At 37.6% G+C, this 21134-nt stretch overlaps 2 protein-coding genes across 2 annotated transcripts; one reads left to right on the forward strand and one right to left on the reverse strand.

Moving 5' to 3' along the window:
- Nucleotides 1-7975: 7975 nt before the first annotated feature.
- On the reverse strand, nt 7976-9422 carry LOC140229813 (uncharacterized). The gene is made up of 2 exons (XM_072310045.1): nt 9362-9422; nt 7976-9264 (listed from the first exon to the last, which is right to left on the reverse strand). The coding sequence occupies exons 1-2, from the start codon at nt 9420-9422 to the stop codon at nt 7976-7978; spliced, it is 1350 nt and encodes a 449-aa protein (XP_072166146.1).
- Nucleotides 9423-9516: 94 nt separating this feature from the next.
- On the forward strand, nt 9517-10698 carry LOC140229814 (uncharacterized). Its single transcript, XM_072310046.1, has one exon. It carries the CDS (start codon nt 9517-9519, stop codon nt 10696-10698), a length of 1182 nt encoding a protein of 393 aa, XP_072166147.1.
- Nucleotides 10699-21134: the final 10436 nt, after the last annotated feature.

The raw sequence follows: 21134 nt of genomic DNA on the forward strand, positions 1-21134 counted from the left end.
AACGTTTGGGCACACATGCTAAGGTCAAAGGTCAAAAGGTCAAGGTCAAATGCACAAAATTTCATTATTTCCCCCATATGTACGCAATACCTGAAGGTATTTTCTTGAAACTCTGTGTATACATGAACTACAAAATGAAGATTCTCCAGAGAGAGTTTAGTGTCGCGAGGTCAAAGGTAAAAGTTCAAGTAAAAATGTTAAATTTCACTTTTTTCTCCATATCTCACAAATGGTGCAAGATATCTTCACGAAACTTAGTACGTATGCATGCACTGACTGGCAGTGATTATGTAATGAATGTAGGGGTCATAGGTCAAGGGTCGAAGGTTAAGGTCAACTCCTCCAATTTCACCATTTTTCTCTTATCTATGCGATGCTTCCAGGATTTTTCTTGAAACTTAGTGTATGCAAGTATAACTCAGTGAGATTCTTTTGGAAGTACCTTGTCATAAGGTCAAAGGTCAAAATGTCAAAGGTGAAGTGAAAGTGCTAAATTTAAAGGATCAAAAGTTAAGTAAAAATCCTCGATTCCCTAAATACCCCAGTTCCCCAATTACGAACCCTATTTCGTCTTCGGATTTAACAATCCTTCGAACAACTTCGGAAAGGACATGACGGAACACAATTCTTATGAAACCTTGTCATAAAAGGCAGACAGTGTTTACTTCTGATATATCTAAATAACTTTGTGTATATATATTATACATATATATATATATATATATATATAAAATCAACCATTCATGGCTTTCCTCTAAACGAGATGTTTCTCGTGAAAATGGACGCTTCATTTGGGCCACATGAGTGTTTTCTGGCGCTTTTGACGTGGTCATAGATTTTGTGCGTTGTGCTCTAGTTGCGTAACATGTCGTGTTTTTGTTCATTGTGTGTGTGTACACCATCCACATAATTCAGCTTCACATTTTCTACATAGGTATGCATTTTGAATGGCCAGAAGAGATGTCTTTATCTACATTTGAGTTGAAATTGTTGATCAGTACCTATATAATTCAGCCTTCTGTGAGACTGGCGTCTCGGAATATGCATGATTGAAAGGAATGCACCATATTCCCCTGGCACTTTGGCTTTGTAGGAATCCTTTTGTGTCGCAGATCCTCTCCTTCCCATTCACAGGAAATGTACCACGGACGGGATATCCTATGACAGTGTGATCACCCACGAAATGCCTGTTTAATGTTAATGGTGCTTGGCGATAGAGATTGTTATCTTGACGGCAGATTTAATTGATGTTTAGCAAATATCTCAATAGATTTAATATGAAAGTATAGAGTATTTCAAAGTGAAAAAAATTACCAATGGGGAAAAATTCATGAATTACACTTTCAAAACCGACAATCGCAGTGAATATCTCGTAGATTCTACAACAACAGTGAGAGGTTTGCATTCGGCAGTAATATTGGAGTAGTTTTCACGTGCAGAACCCTCATGACTTTTCAAATGCATGCAGTTACATTGCCTGCTATTATTCTCTTTTTTGAAGTAAGGTATAAGATGTTTTAGACCTCAAAATGAATGGGAAAGAATGGCAAAATACTATAGTAATATGAAAGAGACAGGACAATTTTATTTTCACTGAAAGGCAACTAGGACAACCTAGGAGAGTAGACTAAAATTCCGTTGGGCTCTGCAATGTGTTTTGATTGACATTGGTGCTCAGCCAATGAAACTTCAATATTGAAGACTGGCAACTGTCTTGCCACACCCGGTTCCACGCCTCTATTCGGAGGTTTCTTACTAGACGTATTTTTAGTCAACTTGACTTCCACGCTGTCGCGCCCTCTATTGACTGGCAATCAACGACTGATTTAGGCTAAAAATACGTCGCCCGCTAGACTAGATCCCGCCAAGATCGCTGCATGCATGCGCACGGAGGTACGGGTGGACTGGGGTGGTCGGTCGATATGTAATTCTGTTTCGTATATGACTGACAATTCGTTTGTGATGGAGGATTGTAACTGAGCTAGTTTATCATTAGATATTTTACGGCCAGAATGTAGACTGGATAGTCATGTCTCACCATTGATTTATGTCTTTATATTCAGCATGTGCGGAATAATTAACAACTAGAATAGTCCAATATTGATTTTTGTGCTAATCATGACAGTGAGACGGACTAGACACTAGACAAAGTGCAGAGACTCCAACTCTCCCGTTTTCGACGTGAGATCTCCCGCCGAAAACACATTTTTGCAAAATCTCCTGTTCTCCCGCTTGAGATTTAATTTCTCCCGCCCTGGCTCTGTGTCTCCCGTTAAAAAGGATTTCTTACTTATTGCTATTGTATGTTGACAAAATAAGCCTTATATAGTACCAGAGAGCATCTAGAAACCTATTAGGAACTTCGCGCTTCATACATATCAAAATGGAGTCTCCCGTTTGCTAGGGGTTTCAGGCGGGAGAATCTCCAGATCAGAAGGTGCTTTGGGTTGGAGTCTCTGAAAGTGGTATATTCATTATTAGCATGACCAGATGGAAATGATCAGTTTGGGTAAATTGTTGAGAGTAAAACTATATCAGTTGGGAGTACACCAGTTGGGTATAGACGAGTATAGACCAATTGGGAGTAGACCAATTGGGAGTAGACAAGTTGGGAGTAGACCAATTGGGAGAAGACCAATTGGGAGAAGACCACTTGGGAGTAGACCAATTGGGTGTAGACCAATTGGGAGTAGACTAGTTGGGAGTAGACCAGTTGGGAGTAGACCAGTTGGTAGTAGTGGAAGTAGACCAACCGAGTAGACGAGTTGGGAGTAGACCAGATGGGTATAGACCATATTGGGTATGGACAAACTAAGGGTTGGACGATATGATAACTAGACAAAGTGAATGTAGACTAAATGACTTGTAGACGAGGTGGGAGTAGACTAACTAGTAGTAGACAAAATAGATATTAGACGACATGGCAAATAGACATTGTGAGTGTAGACGATTTGGCTATTAGATCAATTGTTTTGTAGACGAAATGCTCCTTAGACGAGTTGGGTACTAGACAGTACGGGTAGTGGGCAAAGTGACTATTAGACAATATGGGTACTGGACAAAACGATTTGTAGACCAAATGGGTATTAGACGAATCGGTAATAGACGATATGCCAGTAGACCAATTGGAAAATAGACATAGTGGCTGTAGACGAGGTCACTATAAACCATTAATTTTGCTTACTGCCAAGTAAACCTTGATTCACAGATTGAGTGACGGCTGACAACTGTAGCGCATGTATATATTTATTAATTTTGTAAATATGTTCTATATCGTTATAGTATTATATTACTCTCTAAAAAAAATCGAGTGAAAATATTCACTCTTAAAGGAGTGAATACAAAAAAAGAGTGAAATTAGAGTGAAATTGGAATGAATTTTGAGTGAAAATGTTCATTTTCACTCATTTTGGAGTGACCTCAGGGATCACTCGAAGATTTTGGAGTGATCCCTGACGTCACTCTAAAACGAGTGAAAATGAACATTTTCACTCGAAATTCACTCGAAATTCACTCTAATTTCACTCTTTTTGTATTCACTCCTTTAAGAGTGAATATTTTCACTTGATTTTTTTTAGAGAGTATGTTTACATTGTATGTTATGTACGTTTAAGCCTTTATATGCCCCCACGGGGCCAAAAGGTGTTATTCTCAATAAAGTTCAAGTTCAAGATGTAAATAGGCCTACCGTATCAAACCCTTGTAATGTTATTGTTTTCAGGGGTGAGTGGTGGCACTACAGTAATCTAATTCTTGAGAGACCTGCCTGTTATAGATTGCGTTGTAAATCTTTAATTTTGTTTTTAATACTTTACCCTGTAGAAGTTTCGATTTCTTTTGCGAGGCCGTGTTCCAGTGAAAATTGCTTCCGGGAAGAATAATTATCAGTGCCAGCTGGCTTGTTGTAGCCTATATACGTGATGAAATTTGATTCGACGTATCTACTGTTCTTTTTTTTATGATTCAGTTTTGGTCAGTATAAATGGCATTTACAACAAAGAATAAAAAATCAAGTGAATTACAGAATCACATTGGCCTAATAAAGGGGAAAAGATATGCAGTAGAACTATATATTGCAAAATGAATATGCCTACTATAAAAATTACGGATATGACAAAAGTACCCTGTATAATTGCAGAGATTCAATTACGTCTGTTGTAAGCAACAAGTCTGGAGAGAAAGTCTGCTTGCACAGCACTCAATGAAACAATTAAATGTCCTTGGCTTCCGTCACAGGATCCTGGTTCTGTTCATCATGAAGTCGAGTCTTCCAGTGCTCTAGACATCGACAGTGAAGGCTCTGAACCAGTGGCCACTGCAGCATCTTGCCATTCTTGCGCCCACGTGGGAGACCGGATGGTGATGTCCCAATAGTTTCCAGTGATGATGACCCGGTTGTCGATGGAAATGATGAAGTGGAGGAAGAGAGCATGAATGGGACTGAACATGATGAGATTGAAGAAAGGGATGATGACACTGGGAACACTGATGCCAGGTCCAGCAGTCCCGCTTTTAGAAGACGGCCAAATTCACCGGTATCCTGAGAGACTTGGTCGGGGCCAACCACCTTCTGAAGGTTCAGGGATTATTACATGTTTTAGAGTGAACATTTTTTTCCTTTTTTTATGTCATCAAGGGACGATGACAAGTGGTGGGGGATGTGATGGATCACAATAATATATTGGGGCACTTCTGCTTTTATTTTATGCAGATCCGTCTCCCACTCGGTCATCCATCATGGTGCTTCGTGTTCGCCCCTTATATAACCCACTGAATAGGAAGGGCCTATAAAATTATAGCCATAAGAATCCCGCACCACTAGTCCAGTATATAGGGCGTAACCCGCACACACACCAACATCACCCAGATAACCCCGAGAACATCCCCACTACATTAGAATACAAATACAAATGTACAAATGAAAACTTTTGATTGAATTCGGAAAGCTTTCAATCGGAATCCCCATAGTGCATGTGTAGGCCTACTAAAGTTTTTTGTTTTTGTTTTTGTTTTTGTTTTGTTTTGTTTTTGTTTTAAAGGAAACCAAGCGAGGAGTAAGGGTTGATTGAAAGAAGATATCCCCTCCCACATGCGGTGGATCTTTTGTGTTCTTTTTTTGTTTGTAACTGAAGTGACAGACTTGGTGCACACTAAAGGGGATGGCTAGTACCTGATCAGTGGGAATGCTAGGGGATGATTGTTCCAAATTCTTGTGAAGATATACATTATATAGGCCCTTGATATCTACAGGCCCCGTTTTGTCAAAAGATAAAATCGATTATAAATTTCCTTACCACACAGGCTGCCATAGACTTATTATTGAAATCAACTATATAATCTAATATAACTCTTCATAAAACAGGGCCCTGGTTATGTGAAAAATATTTGCTATACGGTCTCATATTCAAGTATAGTGGTTAAATGCCCCGTCACTGTACATGCTAACCTTAATGTTTCCATTGAAACATTAATTTCTGCTTCCTCCATTTTTTTTTTCAAATTTGGGGGGGGGGGGCGGATGTTTATACAGGCCATCCCCCTCCTCCATTTCGGGGGGGGGGGGTGCATCCCCTCGGAATTTACGCCCATGGTTCTAGGTAATTTGCGCAATCTAAAAACATTGTTGATTTTATGATTTTTATTAGAGACGTTCGTTTCTGCGTACATTAGAATTGTTCTTCCAGTCCATGGCAACTTAATTCTAATATAATTTTAATTCTTTTTCTTTTTCTTACAGCAAGATGGGAAGACCGGATGGATTTCAAACACTCCAAATATTTGAATTTCTTCCTGTCATGTTCATGGAGCCTACAAGTTCCCGGCCACGGCAGTGGTGCTGTCCAGACCGGACGGACATCTTGGAGGTGCCATCTGAAAACATATTATCCGGGCCACGGTTCCAGGTAGCAAGCGACGCATGCAGTCAGATGTGAGCTTACAATGTCATACTCATAACCTCACAATTTTCCATTGATCGTCCACAAAAAAAAAAAAAAAAAAAAAAAAAATCATGGAAATTCAATGTTTCTGTCATCGAAATCTGAAACATGATGTTATCCCGGATTGAATACCTCCATGCAGAATAGTGATCAGTTAGATATTCCAAGATTAAAGCCCGGGGCATAATTACGCTTGAATGAAAAACTGGAAATTTCAAAATGTGTATGTACAAACTTTATATGGCAAGTTGTGAGGGGATGACATGCTCACTTTGCCATTTGCATAAATTGACCGTTCAAGAATTGTTCTATGAAAAATTAGCGAAACTTCAAAATGTCATAACTTCCTTATTTTTCACCCGATTTCGATCAAAAGTTTGACGTCGAACTCGTAAGATTTTACTCTTTCTTATCAGGCTTACTTGAATTTTAGACTTCATTTCCCCTTTAGTGAGGTGTTTCCTTGAGAAGTAGAAGGTGAGATATTATTCTAGCGATATTTCTTAGGGTTGTTTAAGCCAAATATACTATGCGAAAAGGAATAATACTAACGTCTGTGATGAAACAAAAAGGGTCTATAGGAATATCCGTTAGTTATAGTTGCCTCTAGTTTTGAGTGTTAATAGAAAAGAAGGACTTATGATCCCTACCGATGTGACAGGTAAAATGTGATATTGTAATGCTTTTCATTCTCAACCTGTAGAAAGAGGTTTTCAGTTCATTTTTTTTTCAACAAACAGTTACTATACTACATTGTTGATATTCTTGTGAGTTTGATGCTGTGCAGAAACTGCTTTACATTTTATTCATATTTGCCATAGTATACACAAATAAAAAAAAAACGCAGCAGCATTTGATTGTTTATAGGATGAGTAAAGATTAATTGCAACTTTCTGAGACGATGTCATAGTGGCCCAGGTATGGTCCCTAATAAAAATCCAAACTGGCCTGAGAGGGTAAAGTCGGGTAAGTGGAACACTTAAGCATTTATTCGTAAATCACAAAATAAAAGAAAAAACGCGCCAAGAAATATTCAAGCATCACAGTGTGGCCATTAACAAAAGACAAATATGTGATATTGTTTTGGAAAGGGTAAAAATTATTCGGGTGCACGTCATCATGCCGTCATGAGCATGGCGCTTCAAAAAGAAGAGATAGATATATGGCATGCATACATGTTCAAACATGTCAACCAACTGTCAACAAAGAAGAAAATGGCAAACAAAAAACAAACATATTTTATTATACCAAATAAGGAATACAAAATATACAAAATAATAAATACAATATTGTTCCGAACATTAATGACAGCAGTTACAATCCTCAGTGTGAGAGGAACAAATACGTTTTAAGTTTGAATTTGAATGTCTCTGTAGATGACAGTTTCCTTTTACTGAATAGGCAACTGATACCACATTTTGGTCCCATAACAGAGAAAGCACGATCACCCCATCCATGTTTTGCTCTGGGTATTTGTAGTAAACAATGCATCTGATCGATGAACGTTGACTTCGTGTCGGATTGTATTTCTGAACAGAATTACTTAGGTATACCGGGGGAAAAGAATGGACTGAATGATGTACTTATATCAGAATCTTGAAAATATACAAGTGTTTATATATATATATATATATATATATATATATATTCACAACAGTAGGTCAATATAAACTCCGTTGGAGACGTAAATTTGACGAATTTTCGCCCATAGGGCTTTGTCTAGTCAATACATTTGACAATTTATTTTGAAGCAGATCAAAATAAAAGATGCGTCGTCACTGTGATGGTGGCGCGTCCATAACAAGATGCGCACAAACACAAAAAGCGCACAAGGGCGCACATAGACAAATAGCGCACAAGGTAGGACGTCACAAAGAAAACTAGGAAGGTAAGGAAAATACAAGAAGCGTACAAAATAGGACGTCACAAAGAACAAAGAGAAAGCACGTCACAAAGCAAGGAGGTAGAAAATTGCAGATGAGAGAGAGAGAAAGAGAGAGAGAGAGGGAGAAGGAAACGAAGATAAAAAAGAAGGATTATTCCCTAACGGAGAAAGAACGGAAAGAAACATTCAGTCCATTGGGGTGAAGGCAGCCGAGGCGATAGATTAGTTGCTCTTCTCGTAGTTTGCGGATTTCGTCTGGGCCATTATGACAGGTCGTCATTACACCGATTTTCAGGTGGTTAATGGTGTGCCCGGGTCGGTTGAAGTGCTGGGCCACTGGAAGTCCCGGTGTATTGAGCCTTACTGATCGGAGGTGTTCGGTTGCGCGGTCTGCTAGTCTCCGTTTCGTCTCACCTATGTAGATCTTGTGGCAGGCTGTACAAGTGATCGCGTAGACCACATTCTCAACGGTACAGGTGAACCGATCGCGAACAACCCAGGTGTATTTAGGACCTTTGATGTGTGCTGCCCTATCCACATGGCTACATGTGTTGCACCTTCTCCTTCCACAGGGATGGGTACCGCATTCCAAATCTGCTTCTGACTGTGCCTGGACCTTCAACCCCGTGTGTACCAACAGATCCCGTAGACTCCGGTCCTTCTTGTATGCTACGAGAGGAGGCTCTTTGAAGATTTCCTTGGTGGATGCATCTTCCTGTAAGATGTGTGTGTTGTCCATAATGGTAGAAACGAGCTTTTGCGTTGATGGGTGATATGTCAACACTAGTGGTACTCTGTCGCTGTTACGTTGTCTCCTCGGTTCCAGGGCTTCTTGCCGGCTCAAGCTAGACACTTTTCTTGTCGCCTTCTTGACAACCTGTTCAGGGTAGCCACGCCGTTCAAAGAAACCGGCCATTTCATGCGATTTCTGTTGGAAGTCTTCATCATCACTGCAGAGACGGCGGAGTCTAGTGAGTTGGGAGAACGGTATTGAACGTTTGCAGCTGGGTGGGTGAGATGATGAGTAGTTCAGATAGCAATGCGCATCAGTAGGCTTGTAGTGTACGCTTGTCTTTATTCGATCTCCTTCTAGGCTGAGTTCAATGTCCAGGAATGCGATCGAGTCAGCGGAAATTTCATGTGTGAATTTCAGTGAGTTATGGAAGTTGTTGAAGTGGTTGATCAGCTCATTCAGGTGTTCGAGGGAGCAGGATGCAACTCCGACGTAGTCGTCGATGTACCTCTTTAGAAGCAGCGGTTTGGGGCCTTGGAAACTCCTTATAATTTGCTCCTCGATGAAGCCTATGAAAAGGCAGGCGTACGAAGGGCCCATTTTAGTTCCCATGGCAACTCCCTTCTTCTGATGGTAGAAATTTCCATTGAACTGGAAGGTGGAAAGTCCCAGCACTAGCTCCGCAAGACGCAGGATGGTGGTGTCATCTGGCCGGTCAGGAGACGGGAACTTCTGCAAGAAATGCTGTATTGCCTGTAGGCCCTCAGTACAATGAGCTGATCATCCCTCAGAAGGAGGGCCTACAGGCAATACAGCATTTCTTGCAGAAGTTCCCGTCTCCTGACCGGCCAGATGACACCACCATCCTGCGTCTTGCGGAGCTAGTGCTGGGACTTTCCACCTTCCAGTTCAATGGAAATTTCTACCATCAGAAGAAGGGAGTTGCCATGGGAACTAAAATGGGCCCTTCGTACGCCTGCCTTTTCATAGGCTTCATCGAGGAGCAAATTATAAGGAGTTTCCAAGGCCCCAAACCGCTGCTTCTAAAGAGGTACATCGACGACTACGTCGGAGTTGCATCCTGCTCCCTCGAACACCTGAATGAGCTGATCAACCACTTCAACAACTTCCATAACTCACTGAAATTCACACATGAAATTTCCGCTGACTCGATCGCATTCCTGGACATTGAACTCAGCCTAGAAGGAGATCGAATAAAGACAAGCGTACACTACAAGCCTACTGATGCGCATTGCTATCTGAACTACTCATCATCTCACCCACCCAGCTGCAAACGTTCAATACCGTTCTCCCAACTCACTAGACTCCGCCGTCTCTGCAGTGATGATGAAGACTTCCAACAGAAATCGCATGAAATGGCCGGTTTCTTTGAACGGCGTGGCTACCCTGAACAGGTTGTCAAGAAGGCGACAAGAAAAGTGTCTAGCTTGAGCCGGCAAGAAGCCCTGGAACCGAGGAGACAACGTAACAGCGACAGAGTACCACTAGTGTTGACATATCACCCATCAACGCAAAAGCTCGTTTCTACCATTATGGACAACACACACATCTTACAGGAAGATGCATCCACCAAGGAAATCTTCAAAGAGCCTCCTCTCGTAGCATACAAGAAGGACCGGAGTCTACGGGATCTGTTGGTACACACGGGGTTGAAGGTCCAGGCACAGTCAGAAGCAGATTTGGAATGCGGTACCCATCCCTGTGGAAGGAGAAGGTGCAACACATGTAGCCATGTGGATAGGGCAGCACACATCAAAGGTCCTAAATACACCTGGGTTGTTCGCGATCGGTTCACCTGTACCGTTGAGAATGTGGTCTACGCGATCACTTGTACAGCCTGCCACAAGATCTACATAGGTGAGACGAAACGGAGACTAGCAGACCGCGCAACCGAACACCTCCGATCAGTAAGGCTCAATACACCGGGACTTCCAGTGGCCCAGCACTTCAACCGACCCGGGCACACCATTAACCACCTGAAAATCGGTGTAATGACGACCTGTCATAATGGCCCAGACGAAATCCGCAAACTACGAGAAGAGCAACTAATCTATCGCCTCGGCTGCCTTCACCCCAATGGACTGAATGTTTCTTTCCGTTCTTTCTCCGTTAGGGAATAATCCTTCTTTTTTATCTTCGTTTCCTTCTCCCTCTCTCTCTCTCTTTCTCTCTCTCTCATCTGCAATTTTCTACCTCCTTGCTTTGTGACGTGCTTTCTCTTTGTTCTTTGTGACGTCCTATTTTGTACGCTTCTTGTATTTTCCTTACCTTCCTAGTTTTCTTTGTGACGTCCTACCTTGTGCGCTATTTGTCTATGTGCGCCCTTGTGCGCTTTTTGTGTTTGTGCGCATCTTGTTATGGACGCGCCACCATCACAGTGACGACGCATCTTTTATTTTGATCTGCTTCAAAATAAATTGTCAAATGTATTGACTAGACAAAGCCCTATGGGCGAAAATTCGTCAAATTTACGTCTCCAACGGAGTTTATATTGACCTACTGTTGTGAATCTATACTTTCTTAGGACTCCGAGCAGAAACTATTTATTGCTATTATATATATATATATATATATATATATGTATACATATATATATATATATATATATATACATGTACATATATTATATATATATATATATATATATATATATATATATATATATATATATATATAATATAGATTTTCCCGGTCAATTTCATACTTTTGTCACTCAAATTCATTAATGTGCATTCAAATTCACGCAGCGCACGCACGCGAAAGTATTGGGGCATCCAAATTCACAATCCGAGCGATCAATTTCATTTATGAGCGTTCTATTTCGTTTTCGTGAAATCAAATTCACGATTGGGCATTCAATTTCAAAATGCGAGCACCAACTTTCCTACTCGTGCATTCAAATTCATGCGATAGTCACGTGATAGTCCCAATGAGCTTGTTTGGAGCATTCAAATTCATTTTTAGGCGATCAAGTTCCTACTTCGTGCAATCAATTTAACAAGGAAAAAGGAGGAAAAGGAAAAAGGGCCAACACAACCAATAAATGCTTGCATATAGTGTGATTAGGATTGTTTGCATGTGCTACATTGTTCTCTGTTCATGTATTCTTTGTTTTTCATCTCAATAAATTTCAAATTGCAATGTCCAATCAGCAGTACATCCAAACAACACAACGACTAGTAATCATATTTCTTGATGATATACTGCATGCTGACAACGCCCAAACACCAGCCACATAATGACAATTTCATCAATTTAAGACAAACTGACACACAATGATCTCACATAGTACCGCAAAATTAGATCAATAAGACAGCAATACACAACAAACAACACGTATTAAATGCTCATGATCATGCATCAGTTTCAATATATATAGTCGAAATTGTGTGTTTTTTTCCTCGAAAGTGTCAACCAACCCTCCGTATTATGCTCGTCTGTAGGCCTATACAGTGCCTAATTTTCATTTGTTTGTTTCATTTTCTATCAGAGAAGATGGCTGGATAACCCATATTCAGCTGCAAAATATGGTCTTCCATATGGGGTCCAGTTAGATGTTTTGCTCTTTGCGATAAATACATGAAGTGGGATCTTTTACGTGCATGAGTTGTGACTCTTTTACACGTGGGACCTCCATTTTATGTGCAATCCCAGGGACATGTGTCTGTATATCCCTATTTGCTGAGCGTGAGTTCAAAATTGTCAATTAACAGGTGGACCTCTATACTGCAAAATAATAATCATCATAAATCCCATTCAAAGCCAAGTGAGAAACACATGCATACACGGCCCCAAATTAACCAATTCAGGACTTCTTTTAAATTAAATGCAGTTATTTGGAACATGGTTGCCTATTCACGAATTTGAATGACCGACGAGATTCCGTCGCCAGCTTGACATGAATTTGAATGCTCATTGATGAAGTGCGTGCTCCTCTCTTAAATTTGAGTGCTCCGATAGTGAATTTGAATGTTCCGATAGTGAATCCGATAGTGAATTTGAATGCTCGGATAGTGAATTCGAATGACCGGATTTTGAATTTGATTGCTGATTCAGTGCTGCGAGCGTGGAATGCGTGAAATCGAATGCTCAGAATAGGAACTTGAATGACAAAAGTATGAAATTGACCGGGAAAACCTGTATTGTATATATATATATATATATATATGTATATATATATATATATATACATATATATGAAGAGTTTGTTCACAGAAACCGATAAGTCCATTTCTGAAGATTTTGAACTACGGTCTCTGTCATAAAGTACAAAATGATACCTTTTAAATGATATATTGGTCACTACATTTTTTGAAGTTATGGTCAAAAGAAGCAAAAATTTTCTTATTATTCTCTTTATTTTTCTTGACATTAAATGGCAAATATCTCCATTTGGCAAATATGGACTTATCGGTTTTTGCAAACAAACTCTTCATATATAAGGATATATATATATATATACACTCAGCAAAAAAAAAAGGAAAGTAAACGTTTTTTCAAGTTTAGATTTTTCATAGAATATTTTGCTGAAAGCTAATGTATTATATACCATTTTGAAGGTAATTTAATCGGCTATCAACCTGGTAGGTCAACATAAAGGGAAAATTTATACATAAGTGAACACCATTGTTTTTCTCTTCCAGGACACAAAAGTAAAAATTGCAAAACTGAACAACTTGTCATTCATGCGTATGTGTTCTTCTATTGAACAATAAGAACAAACAACAAATTTCACAGAAAAAGAAACATGAATTAAGTTGAAAAACTAAACCTTTGATCTCTATGATATCTTTAAAGCCCAAAAGATCAACGAAGGCTAAAAATAAAGCATCTTTATGTCAAAACAAAGTTCAAAGAAATCTAATAAGAGAAAAAGAAATAATTAACAAAAATGGTACAAATTTGAGGGTTTTTTTTTCAAATTAGGAAATTGTGAATAATGTTTGGTTAATGAAATTGTCACATGGATTCTTAAATCACTAGATTAAAAGAAACAAATAAAGAAATTCTGCTCATTCAATCATCTTTATGCTTATTATTCCCTGTCATTTGAAGTTTGACTTGACAGAAAATTCTTATTTTTCTCCTTTAGTTTCCCACTTTGTTTTTCTTAGAGGTTATAAAAAAATAAAGAGAACAGTGCAAGAGTTTTGGTAGAGTTTGTATGGTACATTGAGGACTCAATAAGGTCAACAATAGTTAAATGTGCATTTATACGCAGATTTATAGCGAAGTTCCCCTGTTTGTTTGTTTGTTTTTGTCAAATGACTACTAGTAGTAACGTAATTATGTTGACTCTGGCTCTAAGTATTCAATCACTCCTTTATAGTTTGTTACAGCACACCACGCACCGATGCACCTCATCGTATACACCCTGTGCATACGATGTGCACTGCGCTTCACGTTGCACCAGCATGATATGCAGCTATCACGTACTGTCACTCATTGTAAATGGATTTTGATTTTGAAATAGATGACCAACAGCTAGTGAACCATACAAGCCAGTACTTCACTATCAACGAATTTAACAGTCAATTTCCTTTCAATAACGCAAATCAGATTTGTGCTAATTTCAGTTTAATTCACTTTAATATAAGAAGTTTAAATAAACATTTTGAAATATTTGAATTATTTTTAAGTTCCCTCAATGATTTCCCATTTTCCGTCATAGGAGTTACCGAGACATGGTTGCACACCAATTCCCCGGACCTATTTGGTATTGAAAATTACAATTTTATTCGTAATGATAGAAAGTATGGCAAAGGAGGTGGGGTTGCCATGTACGTCAATAATCAAATTGAATTTAAAATTCGAACTGATTTGTGTATTCAGGAAGCAGAAAGTTTATCTATTGAAATCTTAAATGATAATGAAAAAAATATTATAGTTGGTACCATTTACCGTCCTCCACAAAATGACATACAATCTTTTTTTGATAACTTTGACCATTGTGTTAATGAAATCTTCGGAGAGAGAAAATCCATTTTCTTGATGGGAGATTACAATATAGATTTATTACAACCCACCCATTTCCATGACATATTATTTTCCAATTCACTGCATCCCCACATCAATAAGCCCACCAGAATAAATAACACCACCCATAGCAGAACATTAATAGATAACATAATGTCTAATGTAATAACGGAAACCTATACGAACGGCATTATTTATTCAGATATATCCGACCACCTACCAATTTTTATGATTAATGATAAATCTGTAACAACCCCAATACGCCACCAACCCAAACAATATTTGAAAATGCATAGAAACGTAACGCCACATAATATTGATTCATTGAATCAAGATTTATTTGAAGAACAATGGAATGACGTTTTTGAACTCCAAGATGTTAACTCTTCTTATGAATTTTTTTTTACAAAAATTATTAGATTATTGTGATAAACACATTCCTTTAACTCCCAAAAGAAATGGAAGGAAAAAAGCTCGGCAACCCTGGATTACTCAAGGTCTTATATGTTCTATTCTCACTCGAAACCGTCTTTATAAAATATCTCTGAGAAAACCTACTCCTGAAAACGTGAAAAGGTACAAAATATATAGAAATAAACTAACTACTTTGATTCGAGTTTCACGTAAATCATATATTTCGAATAAACTCGAATCTAATAAGGATGATAAAAGTGCTCTTTGGCGGACCGTTAATGAAATACTGAAAAAGAAACCTACGGAATGTCCTGACAGCATTACTCACAACGATAATGTTATTACCAATCCTGATCAAATTGCAAATATTTTTAACAATTTTTTTGTTAATGTCGGTCCTTCTTTGGCAGCATCTATTCCCATAAACGATATAAAGAATTATAAAGATTATTTATCTGAAAGTAATCAAAATTCTTTGTTTTTTACTCCAATTAATGAATCGGAAATTATTGATACTGTTCGATTTTTGAAATGTAGTAAATCCTGTGGGCCTGATAACTTAAGTGTGAACTTGTTAAAAAAAATAATTTACCCCCTAGCAGCCCCTCTCACCCATATATTCAATCTATCCCTACTCAACGGAAAGTATCCAGACTCCTTCAAAACGGCCAAAGTTATCCCCATTTATAAAAAAGAAGATCCCTTAATGGTGAAAAACTATAGACCCATTTCATTGTTACCTGCAATATCGAAAATTTTAGAAAAAGTAGTTTACAAGCGTCTCCACTCGTTCATGATTGAAAATGAAATATTAAATGCAAATCAGTTTGGTTTTAGAAAAGGATTTTCTACCGATTATGCTATAATTAAATCTGCTGATAATATTATTGATGCGCTTACTAAAAAGGAGCACATAATTGGAGTTTTTATGGATCTTAGTAAAGCGTTTGACACTATTGATCATGACATTTTACTTGAAAAATTACATAATTATGGTGTGAGAGGGATTACTCTGTCGTGGTTCAGAAGTTATTTAAGTCATCGAAAACAATATGTTGCATTTAAATCCACTCACTCAACATATTCTAACGTGTTATGCGGTGTCCCTCAGGGGTCTATCCTCGGGCCCCTACTCTTTTTGATTTATATTAATGATATTATTAACTCCTCTCCTCGTTTAAATTTCATCTTATTTGCAGACGACACCAATAATTTTTATTCCCACAGGGACATTGTAACACTGGTTGATACATTAAATACGGAATTAAGCAATATCTCGAAATGGTTTAGAAGTAATAAGCTTTCATTGAATATTGATAAGACAATTGTGTTTTATACACTTTCATACGTTGCAATCCCAACCCACCCTTCCTCAAAGTATTTTTATTGATGATATAAACATTGCTGAGAAACATTCAACCAAGTTCCTAGGAGTGACCCTAGATCATATAGCAATCTATCTTGGAATACTCATGTTCAGAATATTACAACAGCAATATCTAAAGCAACTGGTGTTTTAAGAAGGATAAAATATCTAATTAATGATCAAACTTTAATTATGTTATATAATACTTTATTTTCACCATATGTAATGTACTGTAATATTGTATGGGGCAACAGTAGCAAAACAAAATTGAATACAATTTTTCTTCTCCAGAAAAAGGCTCTTCGTATATGCACACATTCAAATTTTTTGGCTCACACTGATCCCATATTTTATCGCCTAAAAACTTTGAAAGCCCATGATATGCATCTATACCTAACTGCCATATTTATGTATAAACACACTCGAAATTTATTACCATTTTTTCATAATACCCTAGTAACCAATGACCATATTCATTTATACCCTACTCGTCGTTCCCATGATTTTCATTTAAGTAATCCGAAGCTTTTACTTGCTCAAAAGTCAATTAGACATCAAGGTCCGGATACATGGAACACTCTTCCTGAGGAGTTGAAACAGTGTGCCTCCTTGTTTTCATTTAAAGCAACCTTAAAGAAGTATATTTCATTACAGTATACTTCAAATACGAACTAAAAACAAACAAATTATACGATTAATGTTGGTCTCCCGATAGCAACAACGCATATCGTCCCCTCTTTCAGTAAACCAATTTTATTATTCTAAATTCCAGCCTATCTGCCATTGTGCACCTTCAAGCACCTGCGCACACATTCACCACCACCACCATCACACACTAGAGTTTATTTTCCCCTGCTACTTTCGCAGCAGAATTTATATCGTTACGAATCTAGTACGTCCTTATCTTTTCCTCGGGCCGGCCATCTTTTCAAGCAATGCTTATAATGGCGGCCCTCTGCATAATCGTTTCTTAACTATAAATGCTATTCTTATCACTGCTGCATAGACATGCATATTGTATATTATATTTCTTTCATATCGTTGTTTATGCAAGTCAAAAGACTGTGTTAAATTCATTTTATATATTTCCTACATGTTCATGATTATGTACTTATATGTATCGCGGTTTATGCAAGTCAAACGACTCTGCGTTGAATTTACTTTGTATACTTCCTGCATCTTCATGATCATGTAACTTATGTATATTGATTTGCAGAAAATAAAGTATCTATCAAACAAAACATAAACTTATTTTTCCTATTTCATTCATGTCTCTCATTGTGTTAAACCGGTCTTTTGTTGTCAATGTTAGATCGTGAAGCGCACTTGCAAATGAAAGAGAACATGTAAATTTTTGCAATTTTTAATTTTGTGCCTTGGAGGACAAAAACGATTGTGCTCACTCATGCGTTAAGTTTTCTATTTAATTAACCTATTAGCTTAATAGCCAATTAAATTCCCTTTAATATGGTATAGAATACGTTGATTTTTATAAAAATTTTCTATGAAAAACATGACCTCGAAAAAGTGTTCACTTTCTTTTTTGCTGAGTGTATATATATATATATATATATATATATATATATATATATATTAAGGTAACCAATTTATAAGGGACGGAGAATTGGTGATGTATATGGAATCAAACTTATTTGTATAAATGATATTCAAAGAAACATTCAACACTAAAATAATTTAAAAAGTACTTGACTTGTCTTTTTCATCAGAAAACGGGGGAAATCATAATTACCCCGTAACATGATTATGTCAATGTTGAGAGGAGGGAATATCTTATCTTTCACGAACCTCAGTACTGTATCGTCATGATCGTTGTCCATGCGTGATATCACGAACTGTTGTAGCCTTCTCATTCAACGTTGGCTGCACCAAAACTAAGAATTTAAGTATAATCCATAATTTTGTGAAGAATAGATTATCGGCTTTTTAAAAATCTCCATATATAGCACTGATGTGTTCGACTGTGATTGCCGCATAGGCCTATCCTCATCTTAGGTTTCATTTCCTTCAAAACGACCGACACATCAGAATGCATCCGAACCATGCGGAGCGCCCTCTATAGAAAATTATTGCTGCAACCTGACACAAAACACAGAATGCAGTGGATTACGATGGATTACACCGATATATGGTATACCAAGAGAAGTTGTTTATCTCTTTGAATCTTCCTTTATGAAAGTGAGCATGATGGCTTGACGCAGTCTGAACTTCAAAACATGATTCGAATTTGATCCAACCTCCCTGTGTCCTTTGAGGATATATTATCATGTAAATGACTAATGGTAAACATCTCCGACTGGAAAAAAAAATATTTCGTTCATTTTTACAAATTCATTTTCGCATATAACAAGCTATAGTTCATCACAGGTGGAACTTATCTGCACTTTATCTGGGTAGAAATGATATTTGACAGCTTGTGTGTGTATTAGCTCACTAGAAAATCTTGTATTCTTTTATCAAATATCTCTTTCGTTCCAATTCAAAGCTTAGCGCTGCATGTTTTGCTTTTTGTTTGTTTGTTTGTTTGTTTTTTTTTGGGGGGGGGGGGGTGTTGTGGTTATCCTCTGACCAAAATATTTCATATACTACTTAGTAGTACTGCAGTATTTCTGTGTGCAAATTGAGAACAGGGGTTAAAATCACTTCCTCTTATTTGCGATTGAAACCAGTCTATTTTTATTAGAAGCGTGTAAACCAGTTAGTTCTAAAAGTACTTGAATCTGATTCTGAAGGAAGTCTTCCCTTTGTATGTGTCTGAGCTTACAGATGTTTATAAAATAGAATTTCATACAAAACAGTAACTCCCAATCAAAATGGAATTAATTTTGAATGAGAAGGTTCTGTGCAAAATAATTCGGCAGGACTATTTCTACCCTTATTGACTAACTTCTGTGATAAATTGAAAATGATCTGTTGAGTCATGCATGGGTGTGCACACATTAAAAAGAAAAAAAAATACTTGCCTTTCAAAGGTCACGAGTCATTTTTGGGGGTCTGCGAAATAATTGTTTCTGGTTATATCTAAGTGCCATTGTTGTTCTATCATCCATACTTTGACCAACTCACACCTATCCTGACACTTTTCATGGTTTGTTATTTTAGCTAGGTGAGCACATTTCTAGTGGCTATGTTCAACCCTCCTTAAACTGCAAACCCATGCAGCTTAATAAAAAAACAAAAACAAAAACAAAAACAAAACAAAACCAAAACCAAAACGTCAGATATTGTTTACCAACATGAAACGGCACACGTATGAACATAGAGTTGTCTTGTGGTTGGGCGAGTACACTGCACAGGCGGAGCAAGAAATGCCAACATGTACCGTTAATATGGCATAAGGGGATCAAACAATAGATGACAAAGTTGATGTCAAGTTCCTAATGCTTCATAATTTATGTTGATGTTTATATTTTGAATCCGTTGCAGTCATATCAGTTACTTTATACACACTTGACAATATGAATTTGAATGTATTGCATTTGTACTTATATGTTGTGTATTTTCTCTGTTTGTTTGTATGGTTTTTTATGGAGTATTGAATAAATAAATCCAAAAATCCAATAAAACAGCAAGGTGGCACATAGATACTCACTAGAGTAAGACTGTTTAAAAAACCTCCTTCTTTGCAGTGTACTGAGCCCCCCCCCCCCCCATTGAATTTTGTGATTTTTGACAAATTACTACTGTATTTGGCATTCAATGTGTGCTCAATCATGGTTCTAACACAAAAGTTAATAAACAAGTGTAAAAATAACCCAGCAATATTATCTTGCTCGAGACCCATTTGTTCAAAGATATGCTATTTTGATTTAGGGGGATTACTTTTTTGCTGTGTATATCGTATTCAAGTCAACTTGAGCATAGTTGACTTACAGATATAAGTTCTCTTACAGATATAAGTTCTCTAAGACTACAATTAGATACACTGGAGCAAAATGCTGGAATGAGTTGCCAACTTTTATTAAAGAGAGTCCAACACTGTCCTCTTTTAAACGTAAATATAAAATGTTATTAATACAAAGTGCAATTGAGTAATTGTTGTAATAATTTTGCCACCTTTTTTTTCTTTTCTTTTTTTATTGGTGTGATGTTTCTTTGTTGTTTTTGTTCCTTGATGTATATTTGATGGAAATTGCGTACTATTTATTGTTTGTAAGGGAATCGGCCTCGATAGGCTTCATACGGCCTTTACTGATCCCTCACGTGCTATGTCTGTTTGTATATTTTTCTCTTCTGTTTTATTGTGAACGTGATGTTTTCTTTTTAGCATGTGAAATAAATTTGAATTTGAATTTGAATTTGATAGTTGTGGAGAGCAATATTTCTTGTAACAACAAACGATAAGCAGCCTAACCTGGACTCTCCCAATTCATCTTTCCGAGTGTATCATAATACTAGTGGTTGTTGTTGCTTTTTTCCCCTTGCTTTGCAAGTTTATGACTTCAAGCTCTAGCGTTGTGTACTTCACTCGGCTATAATAAACATTCTGGGTCATGCCAATGTGGGCATCATGAGAATTATGAAAAGGCATTATGTTTCAAATCTGTCAATGTTCGAAACCAACAAATCACACAAACACACAGTTTACTGTACATAGCCTTTACAGAGTCCAGTTGTTGCTCTCTACAGGAGTTTTGCAGATATGTATTTTTTTTTTCTTTTTTTTCTTCTATTGCTCCTCGCCTATGGAACTCCCTCCCATCTTTCCTCCGTGAAATTGACAAACTGGATCACTTCAAAGCCTCACTCAAGACTCACATTTTTCACCAGTCATTTAATTGC

Source organism: Diadema setosum, chromosome 6 (genome assembly GCF_964275005.1).
Source record: "Diadema setosum chromosome 6, eeDiaSeto1, whole genome shotgun sequence".
Classification (NCBI taxonomy): Eukaryota; Metazoa; Echinodermata; class Echinoidea; order Diadematoida; family Diadematidae; genus Diadema; species Diadema setosum.

Coding starts and splice junctions, on each gene's coding strand:
- LOC140229813 (XM_072310045.1), bottom strand. CDS start 9,422: ATGGTGGTGTCATCTGGCCGGTCAGGAGACGGGAACTTCTGCAAGAAA. Junction 9,265..9,361: donor CAAGAAATGCTGTATTGCCT/GTAGGCCCTCCT, acceptor CTGACCGGCCAG/ATGACACCACCATCCTGCGT.
- LOC140229814 (XM_072310046.1), top strand. CDS start 9,517: ATGGGCCCTTCGTACGCCTGCCTTTTCATAGGCTTCATCGAGGAGCAA.